The sequence below is a fragment of the Grampus griseus genome (assembly GCF_964374135.1).
Source record: "Grampus griseus genome assembly, chromosome: 6".
NCBI lineage: Eukaryota > Metazoa > Chordata > Mammalia > Artiodactyla > Delphinidae > Grampus > Grampus griseus.
Window position 1 is genome coordinate 107726728 of NC_139000.1, and position 18582 is coordinate 107745309.

At 38.2% G+C, this 18582-nt stretch overlaps 1 protein-coding gene across 2 annotated transcripts in view; it reads left to right on the forward strand.

The window, feature by feature from the left end:
- GLRA3 (glycine receptor alpha 3) overlaps positions 1-18582 on the forward strand; it is a gene marked incomplete at both ends in the record, with an annotated part of 155120 nt that overhangs the window by 30167 nt on the left and 106371 nt on the right. For both annotated transcript variants that reach the window (XM_082657174.1, XM_082657173.1), the window contains one exon: positions 550-677. In XM_082657174.1, coding sequence (XP_082513300.1) covers positions 550-677 — 128 coding nt within the window. The remainder of the gene's footprint in view (positions 1-549; positions 678-18582) is intronic.

The window sequence follows — 18582 nt, forward strand, 5'->3', positions numbered from 1 at the left end:
AATTTTGGAAGCCTAATAATTTGGAATGGCTTTGTTTCCAGACTTAACTCAAATATTGTCACTACTGAATACATGTGAAAAATTATAAATTCTGACTGTAAATCTATAAATACCTATCTGTTACTATGATAATATTCACTATACAGTATATAAACCTTTTTTTGTTGTTTTATTGTTTTCAAACTGTATTTTTGTGTGTGTGTGTGGTACACGGGCCTCTCACTGTTGTGGCCTCTCCCATTGCGGAGCACAGGCTCCGGACGCGCAGGCTTAGTGGCCATGGCTCACGGGCCCAGCCGCTCTGCAGCATGTGGGATCTTCCCGGACCGGGGCACGAACCCGTGTCCCCTGCATTGGCAGGCGGACTCTCAACCACTGTGCCACCAGGGAAGCCCCAAACTGTATTTTTTTGTTTTATTGAACATAAAGTTGTTTTTTTTTTGTTTTTTTTTGTTTTTGCTTAGCATTTTTATTTTCTATTTCTAGGTAACAACTGTTAGGAAGACTTTTTCTTTGGGTAAAATCTGTATTATTTTTTCTCATTTGCAGCTTGGTTGCAACAAAGGAAACAGATAGTGCAAGGTCTCGAAGTGCCCCAATGTCACCTTCTGACTTTCTGGATAAATTAATGGGAAGGACATCGGGGTATGATGCAAGAATCAGACCCAATTTTAAAGGTAATTGTTTTACTTACTACAATATATGACATGTGTTTTATTTTTTATTATGTTTTAACATCTTTATTGGAGTATGATTGCTTTACAGTAGTGTGCTAGTTTCTGCCCTGTAACAGAGTTAATCAGCTATACATATACATATATCCCCATATCTCCTCCCTCTTGCATCTCCCTCCCTCCCACCCTCCCTATCCCACCCCTCTAGGTGGTCATAAAGCACCGAGCTGATCTCCCTGTGCTATGCGGCTGCTTCCCACTAGCTATCTGTTTTACATTTGGTAGTGTATATAAGTTCATGCCACTCTCTCACTTCACCCCAGCTTACCTTTCCCCCTCCCCATGTCCTCAAGTCCATTCTCTACATCTGCATCTTTATTCCTGTCCTGCCCCTAGGTTTGTCAGAACCTTTTTATTTTTTTAGATTCCATATATATGTGTTAGCATATGGTATTTGCTTTTCTCTTTCTGACTTACTTTATTCTGTATGACAGATGATTAAACAAGATAAATTTTCAAATTGATTTCCCCCCAAATTCTAAAGCTTATTTCCAATAATCCTCCAAGCACTATATTGGTCAAAGATATGTCTTGAAAGAAGAAATATATTCTCATATTAATAGCTCTCACAATTAGTCTTCTTTGGACCATACAACATTACATTAGTTTGTGTACAATCTCATGATTTGATATGTTTATACATTATGAGATGATGATCGCAATGAGTTTAGGTACCGTCTGTCACCATACAAAGTTGTTACAACATTGTTGACTATATTCCCTATGCTGTACATTACATCACCATTGACTTATTTATTTTACAGCTGGAAGTTCATAACTTTTAATCTCCTTCACCTATTTCGATCATCACCCTACCACCTTCCCCTCTATTCCCTTGTCTATTTTCTTTCTCTTTTAAAAAATGTGCCTACTGAATCAAATGAACTAATTTAAAGTGGGTATTATGTATGCTTTCCCTTCCAATTTGTCAAAAGCCAGGAATTAATACTGTGAGACTTTAGGGGCATGTCTATCAATAATGTGATATTCCACTAGTCTAAGTTTTTTTGAAAAAAATAAAGGAGCAAAATTAACTATATATTTTTTAAAAAAGAATAGGAACAGAAATTTGCCAAACAGATGTGACAATATGTTACAATAACTTAAATGATTTAGTATTCACTTCTTCATGGATTAAAAAAAAATTATTATTTTTTTTTTATTTTTTATTTTTTTGCTGTGCTGTGCAGCATGCAGGGCCTTAGTTCCCCGACCAGGGATGGAACCCATGTCCCTGCAGTGGAAGCACGGAGTCCTGACCACTGGACATGGATTAAAATCTTAATGAAAAAAAAAAAACAACCTAGAAAATACCTAGATAACTGATCAGACAATAGGAAAATGTTTTTAAAATATAAAATTATTGAGAAAAATCTGTATGTTTGACCTTTCAGGAATTTATAAATTTCATACGAGGAAAAAAAAAATCTTAGTAGAGACATTCGCAGACAATTTGCAGAAGATAAATTAGAATATTCAACCTAATTAACAATCAATGAAGTGCAAATTATAATAATGTGACAGCATTTTCGCCTTTCAAATTATCAACATTTAACAATAATATTATTGATAATTATTTCAGTCTCAAACACATTATTATAAAATTTATTTCTGGAATACTGATTTTAAATTTGTGATTGTTTTCACAAGTACATTTGCATTAAAACAAAATTTACCTTCCAGACCATAGAAAAGAACAATTATTAGAAAACTATAAAATGACTTTATTAAAATGTAACTTTGGGGCTTCCCTGGTGGCGCAGTGGTTGAGAGTCCGCCTGCCGATGCAGGGCACACGGGTTCGTGCCCCGGTCCGGGAAGATCCCACATGCCGCAGAGCGGCTGGGCCCGTGAGCCATGGCCGCTGAGCCTGCGCGTCTGGAGCCTGTGCTCCGCAACGGGAGAGGCCACAACAGTGAGAGGCCCGCATACCGCAAAAAAAAAAAAAAAAAAGTAACTTTGTATTTGCTCTTTTGTATACTGCTAAGTTTGAAAAACTCTAGATGTAGACATTTTTCTTTAAACAAAATTATGATACTTATTTGTACTATTTTGTATCATTTCTCTAAAATAAGTACACCTTTTAAAAATCCTATTTGTTTGAGAGAAAACACTGCAGTACCAGGCATAAGCCACACAAACTGCAGGAAGGTTGTGTTGCACATTGCCAGGCGGGTGTTATTTTGTATGTTTATCTGTTTGTTGTTTTATGATAATAGTAAAAATCGTGTACCTGAATTGGGTAAAAATTAAATTGTCCAAAAATATTAGTGATGAATAGCCTCAACAGACCTTCAGCACAATTCTACTTCTTTGAGGCAAACACTGCAAAAGGAAAATTGGTCACTTCCAGTGAGCATCTGTTTAATCTCTTTGATGGCTTTCCAGGCCTTTTACAAAGAAGGTGCTATGAAAGTTCTTTGCACTAACTAGACTGCTAATTGGACGCCTCCATTCTTGCATTCTACCTCTTCTGTTTTTCTTTTCTGCCCAATAGTTTCTCTTTTTTTCCTGCCGGAATAATTATGTTTATTCATCTTGTTCACTCTCTTGAAGCCATTAGTTTTCTTGCATGTGATGGAAATGCTTTGTCATTGAGGAAGGGCTGAGTTGATTTGCCCAGGTGCTGATACATGTTTTGTCTGCTGTGTATGGAGAGAGATAGTTTTCTGCTGTTTCTCTCTCTGGGAAAGGAAATCTGACAGAGATGATACTGCCCTGGGCACAGCTTTGCTTTAGGTGAGTGTTGAGTGGCGAGGCTTTGGTCTGGGGTTCTCCAAATGCCAGAATAGCGATGACTTTCGTTTTGAGGTACTGGCAGGAACCCTGTTTTCCCCAGTTACTTTTTTTTTTTTTTTTTGCAAAGAGAAGTTGAATAAATTCTGGGAATCTAATGTATAGCCTTCAGATTATAGTTAACAGTACTCTATTATAGACTTAAAAGTTCTCACCACAAAAAAGAAACAGTAATTATGTGATGATGGAGGTGTTAGCTAATGCTAAAGTCATCATCTTATTGCAGTATCAAATCAACACGTTGTACATCTTGAACTTACACAATGTTGTATGCCTTTTATATCTCAATAAAGCTGGAAAAAGAAAACATTTAAAAAGTCAGCATTGCTTACAGAATCATATTATTTCCAATCACCTTAATAAGCTATGTTTGCAAAAGGAAAAAAAAAGTTATGTGCATCCTTCAAACCCATGGAAATTCCAGGCCATCCCGGCTCTAGGGGACTATGAATAAGGGAGCAGGGAGCTTCCTGAGACAGGTGTCTATGGCCTCCCCTGCTGCCCAGCCTAACTACCCACCTCCTTTCCTGTGGATGATGACCCTGAACTTTGTGCCTCTTAGCACTTAGCTTCCTTCTCCATGCAGTTCTAATCATCATTTATTTTAGACTTTTCTCTGTTTTGTCTGTCAACCATTTTCTTCTGCCTTCTATATTTTATGTGATTAAACCAATTCTGACTTCCCTCTCGTTCTCTTTGGTGTGATATATCTAGTCTCATTTTTATTCAATAATATCATTTTTATGCATTTGGAGAGAAGAAAACTATGCTCGATCCTCCATCCTGAAATAGAAGTTTCCAGGAATCATTGGAAACTGGAAACCAGTTTAACAGACAAAAAGCAATTGCATAGAAAATAAAAGTACATCCATAGACAATAAAATATTATTTCACTAAACTATCTACCAGCTTTTTCTAGATTTTGTTTCTTTCCTTTGACTCTATTGTTTAGGCCCTCAGTTGGTCTTTGATAACCTTAAAACTAATTTGGATTCAGGCAGAAAGTACTCTGTCAGCAATCACCTGTTTGTGTATTCCTCCTATATATTTATTGCATTTTCGTTAGGTTTTTTCATTCTGTCTCCAATGACCATTCTCTTTATCTAGAAATAACATTGTTCACCTTCACTATGTCTCTGTGGTTTCTGTCTTTTCATCTGTAATATTTCTCTATATTAATCCTTTTCTCCCACATCACAAGTGCAATTTTCATACAGTCTCTTCTGCTATAACTCATTCTATCCCCAGAATGGAATGTGTACCTATTACTCATTTCTGCACATATTTTTTTTCAGGGAAAGTGTTAGAATCTTCTTTATCCATTTTAATTATTCCTATCCATCCAGACACAATGCTTCTTGAATAAAATTCACAGTTATTTTTTGAAAAAACTGTATTTTCTATTTTCGTGTAATACAAGGTCATTTTAACAAGAAAAATCTCTTAAAAATAAGCCTTTCTCGAAATTATTTGTAGTGAGGTGGATGGACCTAGAGTCTGTCATACAGAGTGAAGTAAGTCAGAAAGAGGAAAACAAATGCCATATGCTAACACATATATATGGAATCAAAAAAAAAATGGTCATGAAGAACCTAGGGGCAAGATGAGAATAAAGATGCAGACCTACTGGAGAACAGACTTGAGGATATGGGGAGGGGGAAGGGTAAGCTGGGACAAAGTGAGAGAGTGGCATGGACATACATACACTACCAAAAATAAAATAGATAGCTAGTGGGAAGCAGCCGCATAGCACAGGGAGATCAACTCGGTGCTTTGTGACCACCTAGAGGGGTAGGAGAGGGAGGGAGGGTGGGAGGGAGGGAGACTCAAGAGGGAAGGGATATGGGAACATATGTATATGTATAGCTGATTCACTTTGTTATAAAGCAGAAACTAACACACCATTGTAAAGCAATTATACCCAATAAAGATGTAAAAAAAAAAGTTGAAAACTTCAAAAAAAAATAAGTCTTTCTAAAACTGTAGATGAACACCTGAAATGTTCACAGATTTAAATTCTGCACCCTATATTTTTAGATTTTGTTTCTTTTTTTCTTTTTTTTTTCAACATTTTACTGGAGTATAATTGCTTTACAATGTTGTGTTAGTTTCTGCTGTATAACAAAGTGAATCAGCTATATGCATATATATATATCCCCATATCCACTCTCTCTTGCATCTCCCTCCCCCCCCACCCTATCCCATCCCTCTAGGTGGTCACAAAGCACCGAGCTGATCTCCCTGTGCTATGCAGCTGCTTCCCACTAGCTATCTGTTTTACATTTGGTAGTGTATATATGTCCATGCCACTCTCTCACTTCATCCCAGCTTACCCTTCCCCCTCCCCGTGTCCTCAAGTCCATTCTCTATGTCTGCATCTTTATTCCTGTCCTGTCCTTAGGTTCATTAGAACCATTTTTTTTTTTACATTCCATATATGTGTGTTAGCATATGGCATTTGTTTTTCTCTTTCTGACTTACTTCACTCTGTATGACAGACTCTAAGTCCATCCACTTCACTACAAATAACTCAGTTTCACTTCTTTTTATGGATGAATAATATTCCATTTTATATATGTGCCACATCTCCTTTATCCATTCCTTTGTCTATGGACACTTAGGTTGCTTCCATGTCCTGGCTATTGAAAATAGTTCTGCAATGAACATTGTGGTATATGACTCTTTTTGAATTATGGTTTTCTCAGGGTATATGCCCAATAGTGGGACTGCTGGGTCATATGGTAGTTCTATTTTTAGTTTTTTAAGGAACCTCCATACTGTTCTCCATAGTGGCTATATCAATTTACATTCCCACCAACAGTGCAAGAGGGTTCCCTTTTCTTCAGACCGTTGTGAGGTGGTACCTTATTGTAGTTTTGATTTGCATTACTCTAATGATTAGTAATGTTGACCATCCTTTCATGTGTTTGTTGGCCATCTGTATATCTTCTTTGGAGAAATGTCTGTTTAGGTCTTTTGCCCATTTTTGGATTGGGTTGTTTGTTTTTTTGATATTGACCTGCATGAATTGCATGTAAATTTTGGAGATGAATCCTTTGTCAATTGCTTCATTGGCAAATATTTTCCCCCAGTCTGAGGGTTGTCTTTTCTTCTTGTTTATGGTTTCCTTTGCTGTGCAAAAGCTTTTAGGCTTCATTAGGTCCCATGTGTTTATTTTTGTTTTTATTTCCATTTCTCTAGGAGGTGGGTCAAAAAAGATCTTGCTGTGATTTATGTCATAGAGTGTTCTGCCTATGTTTTCCTCTAAGAGTTTGATAGTGTCTGGCCTTACATTTAGGTCTTTAATCCATTTTGAGTTTATTTTTGTGTATGGTGTTAGGAAGTGTTCTAATTTCATTGTTTTACATATAGCTGTCCAGTTTTCCACACCAATTATTGAAGAGGCTGTCTTTTCTCCATTGTATACTCTTACCTCCTTTATCAAAGATAAGGTGACCATATGTGCTTGGGTTGCTCTCTGGGCTTTCTATCCTGTTCCATTGATCTATATTTCTGTTTTTGTGCCAGTACCATACTGTCTTGATTACTGTAGCTTTGTAGTATAGTCTGAAGTCCGGGAGCCTAATTCTTCCAGCTCCGTTTTTCTTTCTCAAGATTGCTTTGGCTCTTCGGGGTCTTTTGGGTTTCCAACAAATTGTAAAATCTTTTGTTCCAGTTCTGTGAAAAATGCCATTGGTAGTTTGATATGGATTGCACTGAATCTGTAGATTGCTTTAGGTAGTATAGTCATTTTCACAATTTTGATTCATCCAATCCAAGAACATGGTATATCTTTTCATCTGTTTCTATCATCATTAATTTCTTTCATCAGTGTCTTATAGTTTTCTGCATACAGGATTTTTGTCTCCTTAGGTAGGTTTATTCCTGGGTATTTTATACTTTCTGTTGCAATGGTAAATGAGAGTGTTTCCTTAATTTCTATTTCAGATTTTTCATCATTAGTGTATAGGAATGCAAGAATTTTGTGTGCATTAATTTTGTATCCTGCTACTCGACCAAATTCATTGATGAACTCTAGTAGTTTTCTGGTAGCATGTTTAGGATTCTCTATGTATAGTATCATGTCATCTGCAAACAGTGACAGTTTTACTTCTTTTCTGATTGGGATTCCTTTTTCTTCTCTGATTGCTGTGGCTAAAACTTCCAAAACTATGTTGAATAATAGTGGTGAGAGTGGGCAACCTTGTCTTGTTCCTGATCTCAGAGGAAATGGTTTCAGTTTTTCACCATTGAGAATTATGTTGGCTGTGGGTTTGTCATATATGACCTTTATTATGTTGAGGTAGGTTCCCTCTCTGCCTACTTTCTGGAGATTTTTCATAATGTATGTTGAATTTTGTCAAAAGATTTTTCTGCATCTATTGAGATGATCATTATGGTTTTTCTCCTTCAGTTGGTTAATAGGTGTTTCACATGATTGATTTGTGTATATTGAAGAATCCTTGCATTACTGGGATAAACCCACTTGATCATGGTGTATGATCCTTTTAATGTGCTGTTGGATTCTATTTTCTAGTATTTTGTTGAGTATTTTTGCATCTCTTTCATCAGTGATATTGGCCTTGTTTTCTTTCTTTGTGACATCTTTGTCTGGTTTTGGTATCAGGGTGATGGTGGCCTCGTAGAATGAGTTTGGGAGTGTTCTTCCCTCTGTTATATTTTGGAAGACTTTGAGAAAGGTAAGTGTTAGCTCTTCTCTAAATGTTTGATAGAATTCACCAGTGAAGCCATCTGGTGCTGGGCTTTTGTTTGCTGGAAGATTTTTAATCACAGTTTCAGTTTCAGTGCTTGTGATTGGTCTGTGTATATTTTGTATTTCATCCTGGTTCAGTCTCAGAAGGTTGTGCTTTTCTATGAATTTGTCCATTTCTTCCAGGTTGTCCATTTTATTGGCATAGAGTTGCTTGTAGTATTCTCTCATGATCCTTTCTATTTCTGCAATGTCAGTTGTCACTTCTCCTTTTTCATTTCTAATTCTGTTGATTTGAGTCTTCTCCCTTTTTTTCTTGATGAGTCTGGCTAAGGGTTTATCAATTTTGTTTATCTTCTCAAGAACCAGCTTTTAGTTTTATTGATCTTTGCTATTGTTTCCTTCATTTTTCATTTATTTCTGATCTGATCTTTATGATTTCTTTCCATCTGCTAACTTTGGGGTTTTTTTGTTCTTCTTTCTCTGATTGCTTTAGGTGTAAAGTTAGGTTGTTTATTTGAGATGTTTCTTGTTTCTTGAGGTAGGATTTTATTGCTACAAGCTACCCTCTTAGAACTGCTTTTGCTGCATCCTATAGGTTTTGGGTCGTCATGTTTTCATTGTCATTTGTTTCTAGGTATTTTTTGATTTCCTCTTTGGTTTCTTCAGTGATCTCTTGGTTATTTAAGAGTGTATTGTTTAGCCTCCATGTGTTTCTATTTTTTACAGTTTTTTTCCTGTAATTGATATCTTGTCTCATAGTGTTGTGGTCAGAAAAGGTACTTGATACGACTTCAGTTTTCTTAAATTTAGCAAGGCTTGATTTGTGACCCAGGATATAGTCTGTCCTGGAGAATATTTCATGTGCACTTGAGAAGAAATTGTATTCTGTTGTTTTTGGATGGAATGTCCTATAAACATCAATTAAGTCCATCTTGTTTAATGTATCATTTAAAGCTTGTGTTTCCTTATTTATTTTCATTTTGGATGATCTGTCCATTGGTGAAAGTGGGGTGTTAAAGTCCCCTACTATGATTGTGTTATTGTTGATTTCCCCTTTTATGGCTGTTAGCATTTGCTTTATGTATTGAAGTGCTTCTACGTTGGGTGCATATATATTTACAATTGTTATATCTTCTTCTTGGATTGATCCCTTGATCATTATGTAGTGTCCTTCTTTGTCTCTTGTAATAGTCTTTATTTTAAAGTCTATTGTGTCTGATGTGAGAATTGCTACTGCAGCTTTCTTTTGATTTCCATTTGCATAGAATATCTTTTTCCATTCCCTCACTTTCAGTCTGTATGTGTCCCTAAGTCTGAAGTGGGTCTCTTGTAGACAGCATATGTACCAGTCTTGTGTTTGTATCCATTCAGCCAGTCTACGTCTTTTGGTTGGAGCATAATCCATTTACATTTAAGGTAGTTATCAATAGGTATGTTCCTATTACCATTTTCTTAATGGTTTTGAGTTTGTTATTGTAGGTCTTTTCCTTCTCTTGTTTCCTGCCTAGAGAAGTTCCGTTAGCATTTGTTGTAAAGCTGGTTTGGTGATTCTGAATTCTCTTAACTCTTGCTTGTCTGTAAAGGTTTTAATTTCTCCATCGAATATGAATGAGATCCTTGCTGGGCAGAATAATCTTGGTTGTAGCCTTTTCCCTTTTATCACTTTAAATGTGTCCTGCCACTCCCTTCTGGCTTGCAGAGTTTCTGCTGAAAGATCAGCTGTTAACCTCATGGGGATTCCCTTGTATGTTATTTGTTGCTTTTCCCTTGCTGCTTTTAATATTTTTTCTTTCTATTTAATTTTTGATAGTTTGATTAATATGTGTCTTGGGATGTTTCTTCTTGGATTTATCCGTATGGGAGTCTCTGTGCTTCCTGGACTCGACTGACTCTTTCCTTTCCCATGTTAGGGAAGTTTTCAACTATAATCTCTTCAGATATTTTCTCAGTACCTTTATTTTTCTCCTCTTCTTCTGGGACCCCTATAATTCGAATGTTGGTGTGTTTAATGTTGTCCCAGAGGTCTCTGAGACTGTCCTCAATTCTTTTCATTCTTTTTTCTTTATTCTGCTCCCTGGCAGTTATTTCCACCATTTTATCTTCCAGCTCACTTATCTGTTCTTCTGCCTCAGTTATTCTGCTATTGATTCCTTCTAGAGTATTTTTAACTTCAGTTATTGTGTTGTTCATCACTGTTTGTTTGCACTTTACTTCTTTTAGATCCTTGTTAAACGTTTCTTGTATTTTCTCTATTCTGTTTCTGAGATTTTGGATTATCTTTACTATCATTACTCTGAATTCTTTTTCAGGTAGGTTGCCTATTTTGTCTTCATTTATTTGGTCTTGTAGGTTTTTGCCTTGCTCTTTCGTCTGTAACATTTTTTTGTCATTTCATTTTTTTTGATGGGTGGTGCTGTATTCCTGTCTTACTGGTTGTTTGGCCTGAGGCATCCAGCACTGGAGTTTTCAGGCAGTTGGATAAAGGTGGGTCTTGGTGCTGAGATTCGGCCCTCCAGGAGGCCTCACTCTGATTAATATTCCCTGGTGTCTGAGGTTCTCTGTTAGTCCAGTGGTTTGGACTCAGAGCTCCCACAACAGGAGCTCGGGCCTGACCTCCAGCCTAGCAACCAAGATCCCACAAGCTGCATGGTGTGGTACACACACTAAAAAAAAAGAAGGAAAGAAAGAAAAAAAGGAGCAGTACAATATCAAAGAATAAAAAGCAAAATAAAATTAGAAAGATCAAAATATATTAGGGGCTTCCCTGGTGGCGCAGTGGTTGAGAGTCCGCCTGCCGATGCAGGGGACACGGGTTCGTGCCCCGGTCCGTGAAGATCCCACATGCCACGGAGCGGCTAGGCCTGTGAGCCATGGCCGCTGGGCCTGTGCGTCCGGAGCCTGTGCTCCGCGGCGGGAGAGGCCACAACAGTGAGAGGCCCACATACCGCAAAAAAATAAATAAATAAAAAATATATTAGGAAAACTAGAAATATGATTGAAACAACTGCAACAAGGTAGAATAAAACCACAAGAGAAAAAAAAATGGGGGTTCGGGGGGAACAAGCCAAAAGGAGAGAACAATAAAGTATAAAGAATAAAATAAAATCAGAAAAATAAAAGATTTATTAGGAAAAATAAAAATATAAATGAATCAATAAGAATGAATCAACAAGGTAAAACAGAGCCCGAATGTAAAAGAGGAAAAAAGAAAAAAAAAGCCTTGCTAATGGGTGTGGAGTTTAGGTAAGGGGTGGAACTTAGGCAGTGGTGGGGTTTAGGGTGGGGCAGGACCTAGGCCGGTGGGGGGGGTGATGTTTGAGCGTGGGGCGGGGCCTCTGCTTAGGACCTGCGTGGAAGGGGAGAGGCAGCACGTTGGAAGGAGAGCCTGTGGAGTGTGGAGTTCTGGAGTTTGGAGGTGGGGCCCTGAGTGAGGGTGTGTGGGTGGGGTTTAGGCCCAGCGCGTTGGAGGGGGTCTCAGAGGGGGTCTCCGAGTGTAGAGGTGGGGCCCTGGGTGGGAGTGTAGGGGCGGGGCTTCGGCTCTGCACGGCAGGAGGGAGGCTCAGAGGACAGAGGACGAGGCCTGGGGGCCCAACAAGCTCCGGGTGCCTAAGTGGACAGGGAAGGCATTGGCCACGTTCCGTTCTGTTCCTCTGTGCCCCTCCCCCATCACCCCCAGGGTCTCCTCCATCGCTGCTGGACCCCTATCCATAGGTGGGTCCTGCTGCATGTAGGAATTCCTCCCCTCCCCCAGCCGCCCCTCAGGAGTGCTGTTCCCGTAGGTCTGGCCTTCACATTTGCTCCCCCTTCCCTCCCTCCCACTCCCTCAGGACCCATGCATCTGGAGGGGGCCTAGGTGGGCAGAGGATCATACCTGGAAGCTCAGCAGTTTCCTGGGGGCCCAAGTGGGCAGGGGAAACCTGGCCACGCTCCCTTTTGATCTTCTGCCCTCCCAGTCGTCCCCCAATTTCCCCCTTCGGGCGTGGGATCCCTTCCCCTCCCCAGCCTCCCCTCAGGGACGCCAGTCCTGTCCCGCCTCCACTTCTCCTCCCCTCACTCCCCCCACACTCCACATCCTACCCAGTTGCTGGGGGTTCCTCCCGTCCCCTGAGGTGTCCGTGGTCCCCCACCGGTGCCTGGTAGGTGCCCTAGTTGTGCAGAGACGAGAATTCCGCGTCCTCCTAGTCTGCCATCTTGACTCCGCCCCTGATTATTTTCTAATATATTCTCTCTGTAGTACTTATTTCTCTTTTTTTATTTTAAAGCATTCTCAAACTAACAGAAGATTTGCAAGTATAGCACAAACTATTTTTTTGCCCAAACCACTTGAAAGTAAGTTGTTGACCTGATGCCCCAATACTTGGGTGTATCATGCCAAAAAGAACATTATCTTAGGTAACCACAGTCTAATCACTGAAACAAGCAAATTAACATGGATATATTGCTACCATCTAATTTGCAGGCTCCCATTCAAATTTTATCAACTATCTAAATAATGGCTTCATAGCAAAAGAATCCGGTTTAGAATCATGTCTTGTGTTTTACGGGTCATTTCTCATTGTCTCCTTCAGTCCGAACAGAGCCTCATTGTTCCTATGACTGTCATGATCTTGGCATTTAAAAAGATATTATTATTCCTTTATTTAACAGAATGTTCCTCGATTTGCATTAGTCTCATGTTTCCTCGTGATTCAATTTAGGTAATGCATCTTGATAGGAATATCACAGCAGTGATGCTGTGTTCTAATTGCATCTTATTAGGTTGTGGACGATGTTAATTTTTTACCAAGACTGATGATGTTCACTTTGATTAACTGGCTAAGTTGGTGTCTGCCAGAATGTATCTATATACATACACATATGAGCATAAATAAACATACACATATATGCATAAGTATACATAGATATACACACATATGTATATACACACACACATATATTCGTTTAGATCTATGTATTTAATTCTCTATCTGCTGAAAACCATGAGTTCTCCCTGGTATCTCTGCTACCATAGGTTTATTCTAGTTTCTGAGTCTCCATATTTTAACTCCCTCATTTGACAGTAAGGCTCCCATTATCCTTAATATAATTACATATTTGATCAATACGTAATGAATCTCCCTTGTCTGCTGCCACTCCCTCTCCTGCACAAATTCCTCAGGGTCCTGTTCAAACTCTCACTCCCCATGCAAGGCAGCCCCACTCAGGCTTCAACACCCCATGCTGTGAAATCCTTCCCCGCTGATGTCCTTCTCACCACACTCCCCACAGCCATCCCCAGCGTGGAAGCCTTTCTTGTACTGCCCAAGAGAATGGCTTTCGGCTACATTTTCAAGAAGGAAAGGGAAGGGAAATGGAAGAATAAATTGGATCCTATTTTTATAACATAAATTTCAAACCTTTTTTCAAGTATCTAAAAAATAATCTAAAATATGGATTTACAGCAATCAAATATGCTTTTGTCAATTAAAAAATAAATATCTTTCCTCATGACCTGACTACATAAATATATATATTTATCTAAAATAAAAACAAATCACTAAACAGATTTTTTTGAAATTTAATGTTTTGATTGCATTCTTATGTCTTTCGAAAGGGTGTGGCTTTAAAGCAACATTACATTAAAAGTTTTTTAGAGTCATTTTCATGAACACTTGGGTTATTTTTTGTCTCTATGTTTATTTGCTCTAGATTTGCCTGGTGAACAATTTTTCCCCAACATGAATAACAATAATGTAACTGCCAAGGCTTTGCACTGTACTTTGCCATTTTGCCTTTGTCCATCTCTGAGCTTAAAAGCCTTGTTCTGTTTCTTTTTTTATTTTTATTTTTTGTGATACGCGGGCCTCTCACCGTTGCGGCCTCTCCCGCCGTGGAGCACAGGCTCCAGACGCGCAGGCCCAGTGCCCACGGCCCATGGGCCCAGCCGCTCCGCGGCACGTGGGATCCTCCCGGACCGGGGCACCAACCCGTGTCCCCTGCATCGGCAGGCGGACCCTCAACCACTGCGCCACCAGGGAAGCCCCATGTTCTGTTTCTTTAAGAGGCATCTAAAAGAAGACATGCTGCTGAAAACATCTGCAACTACTGTCATTTGCTTTTCAGGCCAACGATGGCTAAGGCAGTGAACAATTTTAAAGCACAATTTGCCATATGGATGCTATAGCAGTTATTTGCTCTGTTGCTAAACATAGCAGTATATTAGATGGATATAACAGTTTTTTGCTTTGGCACAGAGAAGTACCAGATTGACCAATGACTGCTAAACAGGTGCTCTCTGTAATGGCAATAGAAGATTTACAATCCTCTCTGAGCTTCATTCCCTACAAAATTTTTGAATATATAATATATATTAATAGTGAGGGTAGAAAGACTACTCTAAGACTGCACCCCTGATCTGATATGGATCAGAATCTTAAAGTGTAGAATATACTGCCTTATAAACTGTATCCACTTCATTCCTTGTACTCTATCTCCACTGTCACTGTCCTTGGTCAGGGCCATTGTATTTCCCATCTAAACTGTTACAATAAATTCCTGTTTTCTCTATGTTTAAGCTTTTGCTATCCATTCAACCATTCGCCATGTTGTGTTGGTTTACTACACTCTCATGAACAAGAATCTGTAAAGACTCCTTCATGTTCATAAAGTAAATTCCAAATACCTTGGTATTACATTGAAGAAATTCTATGATCTAGCCCAAGACTATCTTTAAAAACAGTAGACTTTATTTCCAAATTGCTTCATACCTTAATCTATTTTAAATTTCTTTAAAATAAAATTCTATATATGTATATGTATTTATATATATCATGTGAGTATATATCTTATATGTATATCTTTCAAGTGAGTGCTCTGTTTTTCAAATTTGAAATTAAAGTTTGGTGCCTGAATCCAATTCACCTTTCCTTATGCTGAAGAAGAGAATACCTACAAATAAGTAGTAAAATGGAAACTAAATAGCACTTTTGTATGTCCTAATAACCAGGTGAGGAACACGTGTGATAACTGATGGATTAGACAGTAAAGCTTAGGGCAGGCTGACTTTCTGACCTTAGGAAGAGTTTGCTGCACCTGATGGGAGGCATTGGAGAAGCAAGGGCTGGAGTCTGGTTCATACAGTGTGAGGCATCATGTTCCCAACTGCTAGTGAAAGCCTAAAGTAGCCCCCTCTCCTGGGACTATTGCTCTTCTACGGAAACATGTTATTTTAGGGAGAAAACAAATGCATCAGAGGAGTCCTCCTCCTAGCACAGTACTTCATATTGCTCCCTTTCAGAACCTTTCTGGAATCATTAGGATGTGCTGTACAGCACCTGCTCTCAGGGGACCCTGAAATGCATCAGAACAGACATTACTAACTTCAGGTCACTGAAGCCTATGCTGAATTTTCACCTTCATCTTATTTTTCACCAATATTGTCTGTAATTCTAAGCATAATGATTAAATTTAGAAGATGAGACTAAAAAACAAAAGCTCTGCCCCTTGCTGAATTAAAATAAGAAATTCATCCCCCCGCTTCTCTTTATTCCAGCTTCAGCCAAAGAGATCACAGTCAGATAGAGCTGGCAGTTGTGTAGCAGCAGCTTCTTACAGGGCCATGTTTCCCCAACATGGATGTACCTCTAGCTTCATTTTACTGGAAGATGAATTAACCCAATACTAAAACGTTTGCGTTTTCCCTCCTCCAATGGATTTGAGTCAATGACAGAATATGTCTTGAGGGAAAAGATATTCCCCAGATTCATGTTGCTGTTAACAGCAAACGAAAATAGCAGAATTTTAGAGTTCTCAAGAAGAAAGAGAATAGCCTAGAGAATATCAAAGATTGGCTTTTAGTTTTTCAAGATTCCAGTCAGGCTGTGTATATATTTTAGAATTCACCACCTTAGACTTACATTAAGTAAAAAAAAAAAAAATATATATATATATATATATATATATATATATACACACACACACACACACACACACGTATCTTCTAACAGTTAATTGTGACTTCATACGTCTCTTATGGTGGGATAAAATAATCGTGGAGTACAATACCTGTGCTTTCTCGTCTCTTACGTGGTGACAAGACATTTCTATCATCCTACAAATTTTAAAAAAATTGTTAATATTTAGAAATAACATTTTGAAAAAACGTTTTTTAAAGTTAAAAAAGAAACCCATTCTACTAGTAATAACTAATTATAGCACCTCCAGGATTCAGAACTTTTATGAGGTTTTCTTAAATGTCCATCCTTCATATTTCAAACAATGTAGCCTCTATATCTGTTTGAATGTTATGTTCTAGGCATCTTGACGCAATAGAATTTGGGCTCTTTCTAAGTACATAACAGCCACCATGTTTTGTTAGCAGGTTGACCAAATTTATAATAGTCAACTCTCTTATTAAAATAAATAGCTTTGCATTTTTAATGTTCTAAGTCCTGACTCCCGTCTCTCATTTTCTCTATCTCTAATAAAACCCCAATTCACTTTAGTCCTATGGTCTAATGGCCACAGCTGTTTCCTACTCTGGAATTTCTTATGTTGCACATCTGAATTATGTAGCTAGCTTTTAAAAATACCAGTGCCTTGGTTGCATGTCATACCAACTAAATTAGAAGATAAGAATCATGTATCAATCTTTTTTAAAGATCACCAGGCGATTTCAATGTACATAGAATTCATAGGCCTATGGATAGACTTTATTTTTTTATTTTATTTATTTATTATTATTATTATTATTTTTTGCGGTACGCGGGCCTCTCACTGATGTGGCCTTTCCCGTTGCGGAGCACAGGCTCCAGACGCGCAGGCTCAGCAGCCATGGCTCACAGGCCCAGCCGCTCCGCGGCATGTAGGATCTTCCTGGACCGGGGCACGAACCCGTGTCCCCTGCATCGGCAGGTGGACTCTCAACCACTGCGCCACCAGGGAAGCCCTAGACTTTACTTTTAAATAATTTGTTTTTTTTTTTCTGTACCTCATTCTGGCAAGATAAATGCTATCAGAAAATGAGTAGAAAAGCAAAGATGAAACTTGTGCACCAGTAATTAAGTAAATGTAAATTAAAACCTTGAGTGATAAGCTATCTTAACTAATGAAACCGTTTTTTTAAAGAATAAAAATATTGGTACAAAGAGAACATCCCTTTTATGTTGACAAAGGATCAAGAATCAGAATGGCTTTGGACCTTTCAACAGCAATACTAGAAAATAGAAGCTAATGAAGAAAAGTCTTTAAAATTCAGAAGAAAAAACAATTTCCAGCCTAAAATGTGGTACCAAATCTAGGTGTTAATTAAGTGTGAGGGCATAAAAAAGAACATTTGTAAACAAGCAAGTTCTGAAAAGCTTCACATCGTTATGCATCATTTCTCAAAAAATTACTGAAGGACATGTTCCACTAAAATGAAGAAATGGGTCAAGAAGGAAGAAGGAATGGGGACCATGAAAAGAGGTCCCACAAAGGAGAAGGATGAGCATCTCCAGTAGGAGGATTATGGGAAAGCATAAGATGACTGCTATGCTCCAGGACAACAAATCTAGAATGGAGTAAGCCTGATGGAAGAGAAAGTTAATAGAGTATCTGATGAGTCTGATACAGAAACACAGTTTAGACATTTCAGAACTTGTGCATAAGTTAATGATACCTATGGAGGAAACTATGTGAAATATATAAAACAATTATCGACCTCAGGAACATGTTCTGCAGGAAAGAGTGATCATAGTATATTATATGGTTAGTTGGAGGTAACATTTACCTTGTCATAATAAAGGAAAAAGTGAATAGTGATCTAACAACAGTGACAATGTAGCTGTATTTGGGTAATGGGAGGACAGAAAAGAGGTGTAAGGTAGCAGGGGTGGGAATAAGGTGTGAAAGAAAGCGAAATCCTTACCTTCTGCTGTGGCCGTCAGAACATATGTCTAAAATGAAAACATCTAAAGGAGTAAAATAAACTTATTGTTCAGAGAAATTGAGGTAAACATCCAAAGAATTGTTTAAATGAGTTGAAGTGATCATCTCCAGGGAGGGATTAAATGGGGGTATAGGGGAAGGGGCTGCTGTCTTTTTTTGTAGCAAACCTTGTAAAATTAAGTGACTCAATTATGTTCATGTAAAAACAAAATAAATTAGGCTTAGATATCAGCTTTTGTGTGTGATTTTATCTGACTAGCTTAGGCAGAGATTAACTGAGTTATTTTAACCCCTACCACACAATATTTCAGTGTTTTTTACTTGTATAGCTATCAAGTCTAATGACAAAGCTTTATAGCCAGATAATGAAATGCTTTGAATTCTTTTTTTTTTTAAACTACAAATTAGAGGCATGGAGCTACTTGAAAATAT